Source organism: Malurus melanocephalus, unplaced genomic scaffold (genome assembly GCF_030028575.1).
Source record: "Malurus melanocephalus ecotype Western Australia unplaced genomic scaffold, MMel_1.1 scaffold_228, whole genome shotgun sequence".
In the NCBI taxonomy this organism is placed as follows: Eukaryota; Metazoa; Chordata; class Aves; order Passeriformes; family Maluridae; genus Malurus; species Malurus melanocephalus.
Genome location: NW_026623460.1, coordinates 935,024 through 951,503, shown reverse-complemented (window position 1 = coordinate 951,503; position 16,480 = coordinate 935,024). Strand labels below are relative to the sequence as shown.

Genomic DNA, 16,480 nt, shown 5'->3' with positions numbered 1-16,480 from the left:
AAACAGAGGTTACTGTACCAATGGAGTTGCCTATTTGAGCTATACCTAGGACAAGAACCACCCTTCTTTCCAGACACTCAAGTAGCAGCCCGAATGGCTTTCAGATAACAGAAGTGTCCAGCCCACCATGTCATTAGTAAACCATGTATTTAATCTTCCTTGATAAATACAAGGCAGCAATGTATCATAAATCAGGCTTGCAGTCAGATGGGACTTTGTCCATCCCCAGACTGGTGGGTTTTGCCAGGTCCTTACAAAGTGCACTGTTTAGATGAGTGCAATATGTGGCAAGATTTTATATCTAATAGCTTACATTGCAAAGCACTTTGTCCCAAAGTTCTTTATCAATACCTGGAGAGTACAATGTGGTTACCTGATCCCATCACAGAACACAGTACCTCCAGGCAGAGGGCATTTTGGTTGGGAATGTCCTATTTAGTGCCTGCATAGGACTTTTCACTTTCTCTCATTATAGACAAACACCTTAAATACAAGGTTTTCATAAAGTGTACCAAAAMTATGCAGTACATCAAGCATATTGTAACCACTCCTAAGTACCAAAGTTGTGATAAACTCTGTGAAACAAATGAGTTTAGTTCTCCCTCTTCTTCCCCTCCTAGACCTCCTTTAAATATTTTCCAAATATAAATSCAGAAAAATACACAGATACCAGTCTCTTTCCTCAAGGGAAGATGTACTACTAATACATCTTACAATAGTTACTTTCACCGAGTGTACTCTGACTTGAATGCAAGTCAGGTGTTCACAAACGTGACAAACACCCTTGCTCAGCTGCCAGATAGTCTGCCCCTCTAGAAAGGTAAAAGATAAGCCATGTCTCAAAAACAACTCAATAAAAACTTTACCAGCAAGGGGAGAAAAGAGGCAATAGAAGTGAAGGGGAAGGAAGGGTCAAAAACCAGGTGAGAAACAAAAACAGGGACAAGGAACCAGTGTTAGGAAAAGGCACATTTCTTACCTTAATTGCTTTGTGGGTGCTCAGCTTCTTCACTAATGACAGAAGCCAGATGCAAGCTGCCTGCCTAACATGTGGATTAGGACTGATGATGTGCTTGTTCAAAATAAGGTCTAGGACCCAGGGAACCACGTCATTCACTTTCAAATCTATGTGAAAGAAATAAAGGGGGAGAGGAGGAGCTTTGAGAATTGTCCACTCATTTTAATGTCAAAATAATGAAAAACCTAATAAAYCCAAGAGTACGCAGGTGACACCTTAATCTCTGCTTATTTAGGAAGTCACTGGAGTCACTGGGAAAGTAATAATGGAGAATATTACTCCTAACCCGTCATGAACATGTTTGAGAGTCTCTGGCCAAGAAGAGGTACCATTCACATTGCTTAAGATGCTTAAGACTCGGGGCACTTTTTTATTTTTTTTTTTATTAGGACAGTAAATTTCTGGTGCAATGTCAGAGTTCAATTTGTACCACATGCATGTTTGTGTACACTAGACATCTAACACCACTCTCACAAAATTAAAACGTGTTTGCAGGTCTGAGGATGATATTCAAACAGTTGTCTAGTTTGTAGCTAGCATTTTGTCACACTTGTATTTCAGTAAGTACAGAATCTTAGCCTTTAAACAGAATTTTTGCATTTACTGYATGTACACTTCATTTAATTGCATCACTTCTAGTTGCCAGAAAACACTCCCAATTTAATTTTATAAACCTATTTTCCTGTTCACGCTACAAAATGGTAAAAGTTTGTGTACTAAAACCCAAAACTAACTCAACATAGAAAAAAGACCCCAAATACAGAGTCAAGTGACAACGAATTATATAAGAARCTATTTGAACAGCCCATGAAATAGCCTTCTGCCCTCTGTGCAGATGGACATTAACAAGTAAAACAACCTTTATATAAACACAAACACAAAATGTCTTTTGTGTGTACTGTTATAAATCAAACACCACAGAAATGATGTTATGGAACACGGCGTTAGCGCACACGTTTCCCAACCCAGCCCTGCATCAGGAAGGCCTACCCGAAGGAGGGATATATTCCTCCTCTGTGACCGTCCATGCATCCCGTGCAGCCACCGAGCTGGTTCCAACAGCAGCACTGGTAATAGCTTCACCAACAGTGAACTGCAGCTCTATTTGTTTGGCCTGAAAAACACATCAGAGCATCACTGACATTACTAACTAAACACACCAAAACTTCTGGCACTTAATCCACAAACACACAGTCTCCTTCCCAGCCCCAATTTTCAGCACCATTTTACAGTAAGATCACTCTTTTGTTGTGTTTCTGAGACTACATGGCACACCAGACCCACTGAAGTTGATGGAAAATGAGACAATGTCAAACTGTCCAAATTGAATGATAAAAGCTAAGATTTCCCCACTTTTTTAAAGCATACCTTCTATAAAGATTTCACTAGTCTCTGCAAAAGTTCAGCTTTGTGAAAAGAAAGAATTGGATAGACAGAATGAATATAGAACAAAGTTAGAATGAGGCTGCTAGTGATCAGTGAAAATTACTACGGCTTTCTTAAATTATGTAGTGAAGAGTGTCCTTTAATTCCATCCAGAAGCTGATCTCTTAGAAGATGCAGAAATCTGTTTTTCACATTAAAAGAATTCAGAKGGTACTTGTTTTGTTTCACTGTCCTCTTTACACTATTCTCTGATCAGGCCTTCAGGAACAGGATAAGCCACTTTCTTGTCATTATTTATGATGAATCTGATGTTGCAAGAACTGACTTCCATACCTGATGATYACCTTCTAGGTTGCTCTCCTTATGCTTCAGAAGCACAAAATGCTCAGGCACCTGGAGAATTAAACCCTTAGCTTCCTGCAAGCTAAGATAAATTGGTTCTTTTCAAGAACACCTTTTATAACGAAAGTTGCCATGTCCCCATGCAGTTACAGAAGACAAACATGGCACAGATGCTTCTTTTGATGTTTGGGTACATAGTATGCTCAGTATTCTTAGTATCCTAAGTATAGTGACAGGACAAGTGGTTAAGGTTTCAAATTGAGAATAGGTTTAGATGAGATATTAGGAAAAAATTCTTAACTGTGAAGGTGGTGAGGCACGGGAAGAGCTTGCCCATAGAAGCTGTGGATGCCCCAATCCTGGCAGTGTTCAAGGTCAGGTTGAATGGGGCTTTGGTCTAGTGTGAAGTGTGCCTGCCCACAGCAGAGGAGTTGAGACTAGGTCATCTTTAAGGTCCCTTTCCACCCAAACCATTCTGTAAGTCTATGGTTCTTGCTTGTTTGATCACATCAGACTGGAGGACTCAGAAAAAACATGCCTGTCTGATACTAAACAGCCTCTTCTACAGTGAAAAATTCTATGTCAGTATCAGCAAGGAGGAAAGTAAAACAAGTTGTAAATGACAAAAACTAAAAAAAAATCCCCTTTTATTTAATTTTGTTAYCTAGCATATTTCAGTATGGATAGAAGTGCTGAAGTACTGTGAAAGAATGCAGCGCACTACAACAATCTATTTAGATGGACAAGAGATACATATATTCCTATAAACTTCTAATTCAAGTGAGTATTGTATTAAGTGATGCAGTTCAGATAAAAAAGGCATATCGATATTACATACTTTTACCTTCTTTCAGGGCACTTTTGAAGGTCAAAGTTAAGGTCTAAGGCTTCATTGCTATAAGCTCTGGAGATTTTATACATACAGTGTGCAAAAAAAATCCACAAGCCTCCTGAAGTAGAATGAATRTTTTTCTCAGACTGGGACAGACACCTGGACTAGCACATTTTTAAACTGTAGCATAAAACATTTTACCAGCCCAAGATCTGTCTCTGCTCTCTATTTCAAGGCAGTTTTAAAAAGCCAGAGACACTATTACAATTACAAAAGTACTATTACARTTACTATTACAAAAAGACAATTCCCTTTGTAAACTTGGCTCTACAGTACATAAAAAACACCCAAAGAGAAAAACTCACTGTAATATAAAGGATAATACWCTGATAGTCTCTCACCTCTACAGAATCCATTAAACCCTGTAGCAGTAGCTTCTGGTGGGGAAAATCTTCATCTCCCACTGGAAAGTAACCTAATGTTTGTATTGCTCGTTCCTTCATCTTAAATACAAACAAAAAATAACACCATCATATAACGTTCCTCTAAGTCCAGAAAATACACTTTAAATGCACTATTTCTCCCCTTGCTAAAGTTTCACTAAGGKTACAAGAAGTTAGACATTCAAGTGTCTAATCAGATCAATCAGTGCACATGTCTTCCAAAGCAATCACAACACATGTCCTGTTACCTTCGAGGATTATTAGCAGATAAAAGAAGACACTCCCATTTTCACTAATTAAAATTATGACTATTCATATTTTCATCCCTTAAGTCCTCACTTATGACTACAGAAAGCACAAATGATCAGTGCTAGACCGTATTTAGTGACCAACTCACTAAAGCCAACAAAAAGCCTAATTCTTTAAAAACGAGAGTGAGTTTGTCAAGCAATACAAGCAAGCACTCAAGAAATGAACAGTAATCATAACAACACTATAAAAATCTTGCCTTATTTGTTTCCTTGCTGGAAGGAATTCGGGCCAGTAAGTTTTCAACAAGTTGCAGTTTTGTAAATCCTGTTCCTTCATTAGGGATTGGCAAGGGGCCATTCCTGCCAATCTCTCCAAGTGCTGTACAAGCACCCACCACAAGGAAGGGAGAAGTGCTGTCCAGAAAAGAACCTACAGGAAAAAGCAAAACAGGATGACTCAAATTTTGTATTATTATTATTCAGCAGTGAGCAGGCACTTGTATTTTACCCATGCAACGAGCAAAGCATTTATCTCCTCTACCACTGGAGGAAGTGTTACGCTAGAAAAAAAATCAAAGTGAAAGGAGACATTGAGAAGAATCTAGGCAATGACACCACTCCTGATTGTGCTCTGTTGGTCTTTAAGTTACAAAGTCCACCAAAGTTTTGTTGAAATGTCCATATATCCAATCATATTACGTTTTTACAGGCTGTAAATTCTATCACAAAAAACTGAACTCAAGATTACCATCTATGGGCTGAGTATGTCAGAAAAATTCTCAGCCTGGGGTAGATTTTAAAAAAACAACTTTTACATGCAGTGAAGTCTTASGCAGGAAGTTACCTATTGTCTCTGTTGTCGACTTTATAAGTTGCTCTTGTTCCGGCATGACTGCAGTGTTTGGTTGTTCTATGTCATGTAGCTCCATTGTTCTGATTTTCCCTTTGGCCAAGTACCTTCCTACTGTAAATCCCAAAGCCAACAAGGATCCATGTTGGACCTCCGGGCTCTACAGACAACACCAACAGTGCAAAAAATCTCATTTTCAAATTACGTAACACTTTGCACAAAGCACTGATTTAAAAACACATACGGACAAGCCAGATCAGAAGGCACCCTGAAGAATGCTGAGCTATAACACACAATAAAACAACAGAGAGTTTGATATCGTTAGCACTCTCTGATGAATCAAGTTCTTTAAGATTAATTAACAAAACTTAAAAGAGGTTAAGGAGGACAGATTAAGAATATAGCACCAGCACTAACATTCCTCAGGCCACACTTTGGTAGCAAACTTTGGTTTTWAAAAAAAACAAACTACATTGTCTCTACTTAAAAACTGGACATATTCAGACTAAGGGGACATAATGTAGTCTTTGGTAAAAAGCAGTAGTGAGGAATTGCTCTAGATTTGCATTGCTAAGAATGAGAACACACCTGGCCTATGCTGAAGGCAATGCCTCTACATAGTTCAGCAGGCCAAAAACCTAATTATTACAATTAAATGTTATAAGAACACCCATTTCTCCAATGCTGATTTGGTGCTAGAAGTATTAAATGACCCTGTTTATTCATGCAGATGAATTCTAGCAAAAGGATTTTGTGCAGAAACAAGGCTGTGAGGCTCAAATGCTACCTAAATGAAAGAAATAAAACAAAGGGAAGAGTGTGAGGGCTTAAGCTTGGATTAGCTCACATCTTTTGTTTTTYACCACAACACTACAAAACGTTGCACCAGTGCAATTGTGTTGCCAGAATGGAATCCTCAACCTAGCCTGGAYACCAGGGACTGTTCCTTAGTGTGTTCTTACTACAGCAAGGCCAGAAGAAGATGGGTCCTTCCCTCATCTCTGCTTTAGCTACATTCACAGTGCCAGTCCTTACTGAGACACTAAGGATCACCACCTCTAGCTGTATAAATTCAAGTGGTTTTGTACGGCAGCAGCAAGTCAGAGCTCTATCTGACTCAGACTCACAAAGGCATGGGAACACCCTGGGTTTTTTCCTTTCACAGTTCACATGACTGAGTAGGGCTGAGAGCAGCAATGGTGGGTTGGGACCCGTTTGTGCTGGCTTCGTGACTGCAGGAGCTGTGCCCAACACAAAAACTGGACAATGACATGGCTTTGACGTACAGGCAGAGCTTTCACAGATTCAAAATAAATCACGTCTCTTAACTACAAAATAAAGCAATCAGCATTTCTTGTCAGCCTGTTACCTGCAATGTGAAATGGTGACCCATTCAGAGAGACTGATAAAAAACGATTCTGGGGAAGCAGAACCTAGAAATGCTACTCCTTTCCCTCCCTCACAGGATTCAAGACAGCAGCATAGAAACCTGACCAGTTTGTTTTCAGGACTCTTTTTTCCATGCCTGCAGTGGCAAAATAAAGAAATAAGGATAATGGGAGGGGAAAGGAGCTGCTGGAGGAGGGAAGGCAGGCAAACTCAGCATGTAAAGACACAGCTATGGGATGAGAGGGAAGAAGGCACAGCCCTCACACAGCACAAGATCCTAAGACGGTAAAGACCCTGGCGGCAGCTATGGGTCAGGAGGGGATGAGCTGAACATTTAACAAGTTAAATATTTTGTTGCTTCTGTGGGCATCTGTGAATGCTCAAGAATAAGGAACTGGTAAATYGTTTGAGATAGGTAGTGTGACCCATTACCATTCAATGGGATGTGACTATGAAGCTGGCTAAAACTGGGTCAATACATGATGGTGTTTTGCTCAGGACATGCCTCCAGGAAATCCTTCTACTGACCTTAACAACAGCTTCAGGGATTAATTTATTTAAAGATCWGTTGCACTCACCTGCAACAAAAAATCCCTTCTCATCATCCAACTGGAAGTCAGCTAGTTAATTTTACACCCAGAATAAGGTTAATACATCCTGGACACACTGTGAATTCAAATATCCTATCAGTTACGTGACATGAGAAAACACAAGAAGCAGACAAAGAAAGGTAGTTACATGGTTGTCTTTCGTCATCTTAATCAGCTGCTCCAAGGACGCCTTAAGCTCATCTCCAGACATCGTAGACAACACTACAGAATAAAACAGGGCTGCAAGCTCGCGCATTTCCTCTTTGTTAGTGTTCATCAGGCCCTGTGGAAGTTTAAAAAAAAGCAAACCATGACATATGGAAGCAGCTTCTTACTCAGTCTGTTCATAAAGAGCTTCAATACAAAAAGACAGTTATGAAGATACATAAATAGTTCTTAACTCAGAAACCAGTCTTTAAACCAACATCATTATCACTTAATAAGAAACAAAGCCCTCAATTCAGCAAAGCATTCATTACATACTCAGTGTTTTGGAGGAAGAAGACAACTTGCCACACGAGGGTCACCCACCAATTCTGCATTAAAAACACAGACTGAATCCCTGGCCAAATCTYGTCTTCAGCTAAGAGCTTCCAGGTTTTGCATTCACCCTGCACTAAAAAACCCACATCCTAAACCACTCTTTTCCCTGAGCTGCTGGAGGCTTCTACGCCCTTCTTATTAATCAAAGGAAAAAAAAACCCTCAAGAAGGTTAACCATTTAAATCCAACCATGACAAAAAAAAGAAGTGTCCAGAAAATCACAGTTCTCAACGCCAAATTATCCACTTTGTATCTGAGATCTTGTATAGTCTAAATATACCTTGAATTTTTGAAGCCTCGGGTAATTTGTTATGACATAATCCTACCTGTACCAGTAATTTGATGCATAATGCAACAYACTCCCATGAAAAATTCGTATCCAAATCTTTGAATGCCTTGAGCCACCACAAAGAAACAAAAATGAGCCAAGCAAAGAAACAAGAAATGATCTATCAGGCTCATRAAATGTGATGTTAACTTCAACTCCAAACTAGCATCAAATCACACATCTGACTTCAAATAAACCCCTCAACCTGTTTGTTTCACTTGGCAAGGCAAAAACACATTAAGAATAACTTACAACAGTAGTTCTGAAACTCGGTACTAGCAACAACCACCCCTAGAAGCTTAATTTTGCAAASGGACACCAAGCCAAAGACAAAGAAGAGTTTTCTACCAATGATGAGGAATGTAGAAATGTGGAATGTTTTTAAGCACTCTCCTGTGTGATTCATACCTGCACATAAATGAGAAGTGATAAACTGCATACAGTGCAATGCAGGACATATCATTAGCAGGAACTATTACAGTACATTCTAATTTTTTTTTAACCTTGACTAAATATTTGTTTCTGCCAGATTGCCACAGTGAAAGCAATGGCAACCTGGAAGACTTTCAAAATCCCGGATGTCTGAGGCAAATCACGAAAAAGCAGGGAGTTGCCTGAGAAAAGAATCTAGGGAAAGCAGAATTCTCTCTGGCTTATTCCCAAGTAGACTCCAGTGTATGGAGTATTTTCAGTCTGGAGCTAATAAATAGAAAAAAAACCCTCCACAGAAAGGCCTCTAAAACAATTACGGACCTAATTAATCTCATCTCCTGAGAAGTCATTCACATCTTCCCACTGAAACATTTACATTGTTCAACAATTACTTAAAAATGTGCAGAATTTTGTCTTCAGTTTTCTTTTGGAGAGAAAAAATAATGGACGACTACACCAACAGGATAGATAACAGACTACCTAGAACACGTAAGTCAGTGAACAAAATTAGTCATACAAAAGAACCAAAMAATAATTTTCCCCATCTTGGTACACGTAGTATTACATTATTACATGAGATGTTGACTGTGAATAGACATACCAGATTTCAAATTAAGTGCGTGCTTGGAAATAATACTGTTTCACCATGGGAAATGTGCTAGATTTTGCTAATGCCAAATCCCATCCACGCCCCCCAAAAATCACCCAAAAAAGGGGTTTCACTATACCTTAATCCAATCCATTTTGTCTACGAATYTGGTGGCTAGTTTTTCTGGATACACTGAAACAACTTCTAGAAGACAATACATGACTGGCAAACCTAAACAATAATTAAAGAGCCAGGGTGTTAAACAACTCCAGTATTTACAATAATCTAACATTCAGTGATAAAAATAGGTAAGTAAATATCAGGCATTTCAGCCATTTATTTGTAATTCACTAGGGTTAGCAAACAATACAGAATAATAGAGTATAATATTTTCAGACATCTTAGGGAAACTAATAAAAGCAAATACTCTGGTAGCAATTTGTTCTAAACATATTCAAGGGATAACATATTATCAGAGTGAGGAAGACATAGAATTTACTGGTGAGGAAGCTGTTATATACAAGGGCTTCAAATTTTACGCTATTATATCAAGTAATGCTGTCATTTTACAGCCCTGATTTCTCCCACCTACACAACAGCATAGAAGAAAACAAGTTTAAACTTCATAGTATACAGTCCACGTTTCAACTCTGTGATTGCAGAATCCAAGTTCAAAGCCCTGGATACCTTATTTCTAGCAAGAGAAGACATTTCTTTTTTCAGGATGCTGCTGCACACAGCCTCTTACCTCCCACACCAGCTAAGAGCTGCTGAAGAAGGCCAATATATATATGTACAGGGTTGGTTTCTGCATTTTTTGAAGAGGAGGAGGAGGAGGATGAGAAAGATATGTGGTTGCCAGACATGAGGTTTCTTATGTAACGTCCAATGGCTGGAGCATGATCTTGCATATCTGCCAAGCTCTGTGAGGCTGGCACCACACCAGCACTGTGAGCAAGACACATCCGCAGATACAGAACTATCTAAGTAGAGAAGATAAAAACACAGGATCCTGAGTGCATGAGCACTTGAAAACCCACCCAAGTGACAAAAGAGCAGGGAGTATGCTGTATTCAATGTAACCAAAACTAGATAGTTTTTCCTTCAATCAAATCTAGACAGGATTCCTGTAGAGACAAGAACAAACATTAAGTGTAACATCTTAGGACCAATTTCTGCAATATGCCTGTGTAAACAGACAACCCTACATCACTCTCTAAAGATAAAATCATATGCAGACTTTCGGTTTATGATCAGCTGGTGCAACCTCCTTGCAGGCATTTCAACCTGCAGCCTATAGCAATTTGGCATGTGCACAAATACAACCCAACACACTGCTAAGACAGATCTTGCTTCCCATCTCAGTTTGTGTCTACAGATCATTGAAGCCTGGGATTCTGCTAAGAAAAAAAAAGTCTCAAGGAACATGACARTACCTCTACACAGAACTGCCAGTCYAATATGTAATGCTATTCCCTTAGATGTGCTGCAGAGAGCAGTGGAGCAACCCTCTTGTGAACATTCCTCCCAACCTCCTATGAAAATCCCGTTCAGAGTGTTGTTTAAGGACRAATGATGGAGAGTTAATCCCAAAATGTTTAAAAGAATTTAGAGYGATTTATGGTAGCTGTTAGCTTCTTATGTTCTTCTCTAGATAAATAATGGTACACATATCTGAGGAAGTAAATCCAGACAATTACCTCTCCAAATGTGGCAGGGTTAAAAGGCAATGCTGAAGTTCCAGTCATGTATTTAGCTGGGGTTTTCATTCGGTGAGAGGCCTAAACAAGAGAGTATATTAAGAGTGAACATTCAGACCCATAACAGGAGAGATGCTGGAAAGGTCAATGAAATTTTGCTGATGTGACTGTGTTAATCCTCCACTTAGCAACTGAAAATGTGTAAAAAGGGCACAGCACATTTGGTAACACATTTGTCAGGTTAATCTACTTTACATCCTGATCAACTCAGAAAGTGGAAACAGAGGGAATGCATGAGAGAGAATAGTAGGAGAGGCTGAAGGAGTACAGCATTCTTTTTTCCTTTCAGGAAACAAAGAAGCACTTTAGAATTTAAACACGAAGTACATCATAAACTTCTAAACTCTGCAGCTCCCCTGATAGAGCCAGAAAGCCTTAAGATGGCAGCTCTGCCTGGAAAGGCTGAAGAGCAGCCAGGTTTCCCCAGAAGGAGGAGGGTGCCCTGTGCTGTGCTAGCCAAGTCCAGGGAGTCTCTCAGACTGAGGGAATCTCTCTCTCCACCTATGTGGAAGCTGCAGCAGCAAGTGAGCAACTCCCTTCCATGTAAATGTTAGGTTTGACAAGCAGGAATACGCCAGCAGAAAAACATCCAAATAGAAGGTTTTCACTGACACCCACTGCAAAAGTTGCAGAAAAGATATTTAACAGGCAACATGCACATCAGTGGTAGGGCTTGATTCACTCAGGCAGCGTTACACTTGAGTAAACACACAAGGCAAAAGTTGCAGAAGACAACAGATCCTCACTCTCCTTAACATGCTGTGAACTTTTGCAATGCTAATTTCAATGACATCCATAATTATTAAAAAAAAAACTGATTTAGTGAACAGACGGTTCACACTTCACACTTACTCCCTTGAAGAATGTTTTCCCACCCATGTGCAGCAGATTGGGTCCTACTCTTTCACACAGATTTTTCTTTTAAAAGGAGAGAAGTATCATGCTAAATCATTGAGTCATTTTGCATCTCAGCCAGCTGTGCCAAGCAATGCATACAGGGTTCTTGAACATTTTCAGAAGTCATAGATTATTGATAGTACGCAAAAGTTCATACTTTGAGATAACTAAATAAACACATGTATCTCCRCGATTTTCAAGTACACCTTCAGGACACTTACAGAAGATCTGAAAAGTGCTCCAAAAAATTTTTAATTCCCCCATGATTGAGGGAATCTTTGCTTTTCTCAGCGRTGATGGAACTACATTGACCCACAGTTATTTAGTGACATTACAAATATTAAGGAAAATCAYAAAATTAACTTAAAGGGAACAGCATTTAATAGTGTTATCTAAAACTCAGTCTTGGTTTCTCATTTTTTTATATCTATTTAAAAAGCCAGGATTCTGGACAAAAAGCAAGTTTTCTCATAGAACTTCAACTATTTCAGAGTACTAGTAGAGTATACCAGCAGAGTACAAGACCATCAGAGCACACACATTTCACAAGTAATCTTTCAGGTGTAAGAGTTCTGCTATAACAGACCTCTTGCAAAATCAGATGTGCTTCAACATTACATACTTCTCACATTTTTTTAAACAGTAAGCTATCACAGGAAAAAAAATATTGCCAGTGACTCTCCACATACCCTTTATTGCTTATGAGCCTAGTATAGCTACTATACACAGAAGTGTGAAATGCAGACTGCASATTAATACTTCTCCAGATGAGCTCTCAGTGCAAACAGTTGCGAGTAAACTGAGTGGCAGTTTTTGGTATATCATTCCACTAAACTCATTATTAGGTTATTTACATGGCCATTGTTCCACAAATTGCAATGAAGATGGAAAACTAGGCCTTCAAGACAACAAATCAGACTTCTTTACTTGTTCTAGTATCTCCTTTCCTAGCCTAGGACCCTTTTTTTGTTTATGTACATTATTTTCACTGGGCCAAATAAAAAGTAGTCTTCTTGCACATTCACGAACTGTGTTTGTGAAACATGCTGGATTATAAGTCTCAAACACTGAAATCCTTGCTCCACATATCATCTGCATAAATTGCAAGAAAGCAAAACATCCCCTTTGTTAAAAGACCTGTCTCATTACTTAACACTTAGCTCTCTTCCAATTACTGCCAGCAGAAAATGATGACAAGTGGTAAACTTGGCAACAAAATACTATGTTGTGGTCTTCACTGTAATTTTCACAAACTTTAYTCCTCGAGGCAGTTGTGGTAAACAGACACAGGGAAGACAAGACCACACTTACCACATGCCTGAGCATCAGGCATCTATTTATCATTTACTGTGACAGAAGCACTGTACCTTGTCTTGAATRTAATACACCATTTCAGGAAAGGAAGGCATCTGTTTCCCAGAACTCTCCTTTTCATTTTTTCCAGAAAATGTTCTCAGCACTCGCTGGGCTTCTCCATGTACCTCCTCCCGCCTTTTACAAGGAAAGATGAGAAACAGACATTATTTGTACAGAACAAATGGCCTTTAATAACAATAAGGTATGTTGGAAAGCTGGGGGAGTGAGAACAGTTTTTAAATGAGGTGCGGGGTTTTTTTTTGAAAGGAAGGGGAAGAAAATCTTGCATTACAACTTTTAATGATTTGTTTATTTTAGACATGGGAAAGAAAAAGGGATAGTACTGAGTGCTCTTTGCAAAACTGTCTGGATGAGCTCACTTCCGTTCCTCTTCTACCCTTCTAATAGTCACCACCAGTTCCTGGTTCCCACATCCTTGTTTTCCTAYCTGGTACTTCTCCCTATCACCTCCCATAGTCAAGCTTCAGCTGCTTCCTACCAGGCTGACCATTATCTACTTAACAGCAAACAACTACTCCTGAAACAGTGCTGACACTGAAATGACAGAGCTGGTTGTTGCTATTGATCTTTTTAGCTTTCCTTGGTTACACAATAGCTACTCACATCAAAAATTTAGTAATTAAAGTGAGTTGGAAAAAAATCTTTGCTACTTACACTGCAGTAACAGAAAACTGTAAATGAAATTATTACTGTAATTTAACAGTCACCTACTTCTCCGCTGAGAGTGGCAACTCTCAACACTTCATGCTCAACTCTCTACAAACTAAAAATAGACTGACAGAACTAGCCAGGAAAAAATAATTTCTAGAYACTGTAAAAGTGATTCCAGTTAATGCATTTTTACTTTGCGATTGCAACTGACCATTAACATGAAGTGCTTTAGTGACAGCAGTTCATCTGAAACAAGMAAAACAATCTAAACACTATCACTGAGTACCGTAACAGTTCTCCATAAAACTGTCAAGAATGCTCTTATGTAAAGSCTAATTTTAAAATTACGAAATTTTATTTCCTTTGAGTTACTTATGTGCAACTTTACATAGACACATACATACATGCATTCATATATAATCCACATATTGAATGCAAATACATGCGTGTGTGTATATGCATATATATATATATATACACACATATGCATATATATGAAAATAATCTATAAAGGAACACAACTTACGGGTCTCCTGCAGCTAACAGGAGTAAGTATCTGGAAGGGATATGATCAGGAGGGAAGACTGTGCTAGCGAATTTTACAGCCACTTGACGTACTTGAACTTCAGGCTTAAAGGGAAAAGACATAAACATATGGTTGAGTTTTAAATGACAGCAGTACTGACTTTCACTCACTACTTGTACATCATCAGTCATCTGTTTTGTCCTCTGGTACCAACACGATTCAAAAAGTTTAKACATTTTAAGACACTGTTCATGCTTATTACGTAATATGACAGGAGACAGGACAAAGAAATGCTAACATCTCCTACATACTCAAGTGGGGAATTAAATGTTTAATTAAACACATGCACACTCTGGGGAATCATACTAATTCTTGAACAACTGAACTGCTCCATCCAGGCAGTTTTGAAATGAAACTGACATGTATCATCAATCAAACAGTAAACAGAGCTATGCTTAGGAGCAGCATAGCCAGAGGTGCAAAAGAAAAACCGTCTTAGGGTGATCATTCCTTCTGTAAGGTACAGATAGTCTCAAAAAGATCTGGAGATGTAGATCCCTTGAGCAAAAGGGTTATCAGAATGAAAATTATTGCTTACACTAGAAATACATACAGCTCCACAGTCAGCCTGAGTACCCATGCAAAAACAGAGTACACAACACCACTGTTTCGAACAATCTGGGGTATTCTGAACAGAAGGTACTTAAAAAGTATGAGCTAGTGAAGTGTGTCTAGACTGATGCCTCAAGGYTGATCTACTAAAGAGGTTCACAGGCGCCTTTTGTCAGCTACCACATAGCCCACTGAAATCCCATTTAGCAGTGAATGATTCTTTGTACCAAACTCTCTATGTCCCRAAGTATTTCAGAAGACACTGTCCTTGAAGCATCTACTTTTCAAAGTTTTCTAAGGAAACTATGTGACACATACAGTCCAACTGCAATGGATTTGTTTCTTTGCTAAGCAGAACACAGAGAGAGAACTGCAGCGTTAYGTTCCTTGCAGTCACCAAGCCATGTTAAAAGTATTTTATCTGAGCATACACACCCTGCCTTCTCCCAGACAGGTCAATACATTCAGTAAGAAAAGGAAGACATGCTCCAAAAGTATCTAACAGGAAGTGTTGTGAAACACTTCCAAACAYAAAGACAATTAATAACTYTTTTTTTAAGGTATGTGATTTTGACTCCACTGAAAATACCTTTATTAAGTAAGACGCTACAAGAGCTTCCATCAGGGTCCGCTGGGCTCCTTCCAAGTTACTATATGCTCCAACCATCATAGACAATGCCTCTTGAATGGCAAGCCTAGTATCAGCATCTTCCTGCAGTACAAAACCAAGAGTTTTCACTTTACAGAGTGCACTGTCAACRATTAAGCAAAATCAGGAGGAAACAATAATGATTTCCCGAAGCCCCATCAGCACCCACCTTGCATAAGGCTTCAAAAAATTGCTGTACCAGTGCTATATCCTTGGTAAAGAGCTGAGGCATTCGGCTGAAACAAGATATTTTAATCCATAAAGCTTTTGCTTTTTTAAGTTGAAATGCTTCACATTTCATTTGTCTTCCCCTCATTCCAAATTTTAACTGTCAAACAATCACAGTCAGCACAGAAAGTTTGCCCGATCTTAGCCATATCCACCATAAAGCAGCACATGCTCCCTCCCTTAACAGAGTTTGGAAAGCGAGATATTTTACAGACAACCACTTAGATCACCATCCCTTGCCTAGCTTCATGCCCTCTGATCTTTGGCTTTACATTCCTTAAATTTATATTTCCGGCAATACAGAATGTGGAACCATTTCTTAAATTCTGTGCATAATTCATCAGTTGCCATTAATCACTAAAGAAGCTATCAGCTAAAAACATATTCTTTTTTACATCTCTGGAGCTGTCACAAGAAGAATGCTTTTCTCTGCACCATTCATTCAACTGCAAAATTGGCATAAGGCTTGCTGCTGATAAATTAACAGATTATTCCAGAAAAATTATTCAGTGTCCCATCATTAAATGGTGCTTCAGTTACCTGGAGAGCTTTCCAACTGCTGAATATGCCATTGATAGTAGTTTTGAATCCTTGAATAATAAAACAATAAACAAAATTTAGGAAAACCAGAAATACATATAGGTGTATCTCTTATAAATAAACATATACATTAAATCTATCTTCAAGGTGCTCAAGCCAGCTTTCATGGAAGAAGAATCCTAAAACATAAAATATTCCTATCCAAGAATAAAAACATTGTACAGAAACAGAGGGAGAACACTTTTGT

The 16,480-nt window shown here is 38.8% G+C and overlaps 1 protein-coding gene across 2 annotated transcripts in view; it reads right to left on the bottom strand.

Annotated features, from left to right (window-relative positions):
* ECPAS (Ecm29 proteasome adaptor and scaffold) overlaps positions 1-16,480 on the bottom strand; it is a 61,020-nt gene that overhangs the window by 22,975 nt on the left and 21,565 nt on the right. For both annotated transcript variants that reach the window (XM_057374529.1, XM_057374528.1), the window contains exons 12-25: positions 16,234-16,283; positions 15,635-15,701; positions 15,406-15,528; positions 14,205-14,308; positions 13,018-13,141; positions 10,694-10,774; positions 9,742-9,976; positions 9,133-9,224; positions 7,250-7,384; positions 5,117-5,282; positions 4,530-4,702; positions 3,980-4,081; positions 2,009-2,132; positions 980-1,125 (exon numbers count right to left, since the gene is read on the bottom strand). In XM_057374529.1, coding sequence (XP_057230512.1) covers positions 980-1,125; positions 2,009-2,132; positions 3,980-4,081; positions 4,530-4,702; positions 5,117-5,282; positions 7,250-7,384; positions 9,133-9,224; positions 9,742-9,976; positions 10,694-10,774; positions 13,018-13,141; positions 14,205-14,308; positions 15,406-15,528; positions 15,635-15,701; positions 16,234-16,283 — 1,722 coding nt within the window. The remainder of the gene's footprint in view (positions 1-979; positions 1,126-2,008; positions 2,133-3,979; positions 4,082-4,529; positions 4,703-5,116; positions 5,283-7,249; positions 7,385-9,132; positions 9,225-9,741; positions 9,977-10,693; positions 10,775-13,017; positions 13,142-14,204; positions 14,309-15,405; positions 15,529-15,634; positions 15,702-16,233; positions 16,284-16,480) is intronic.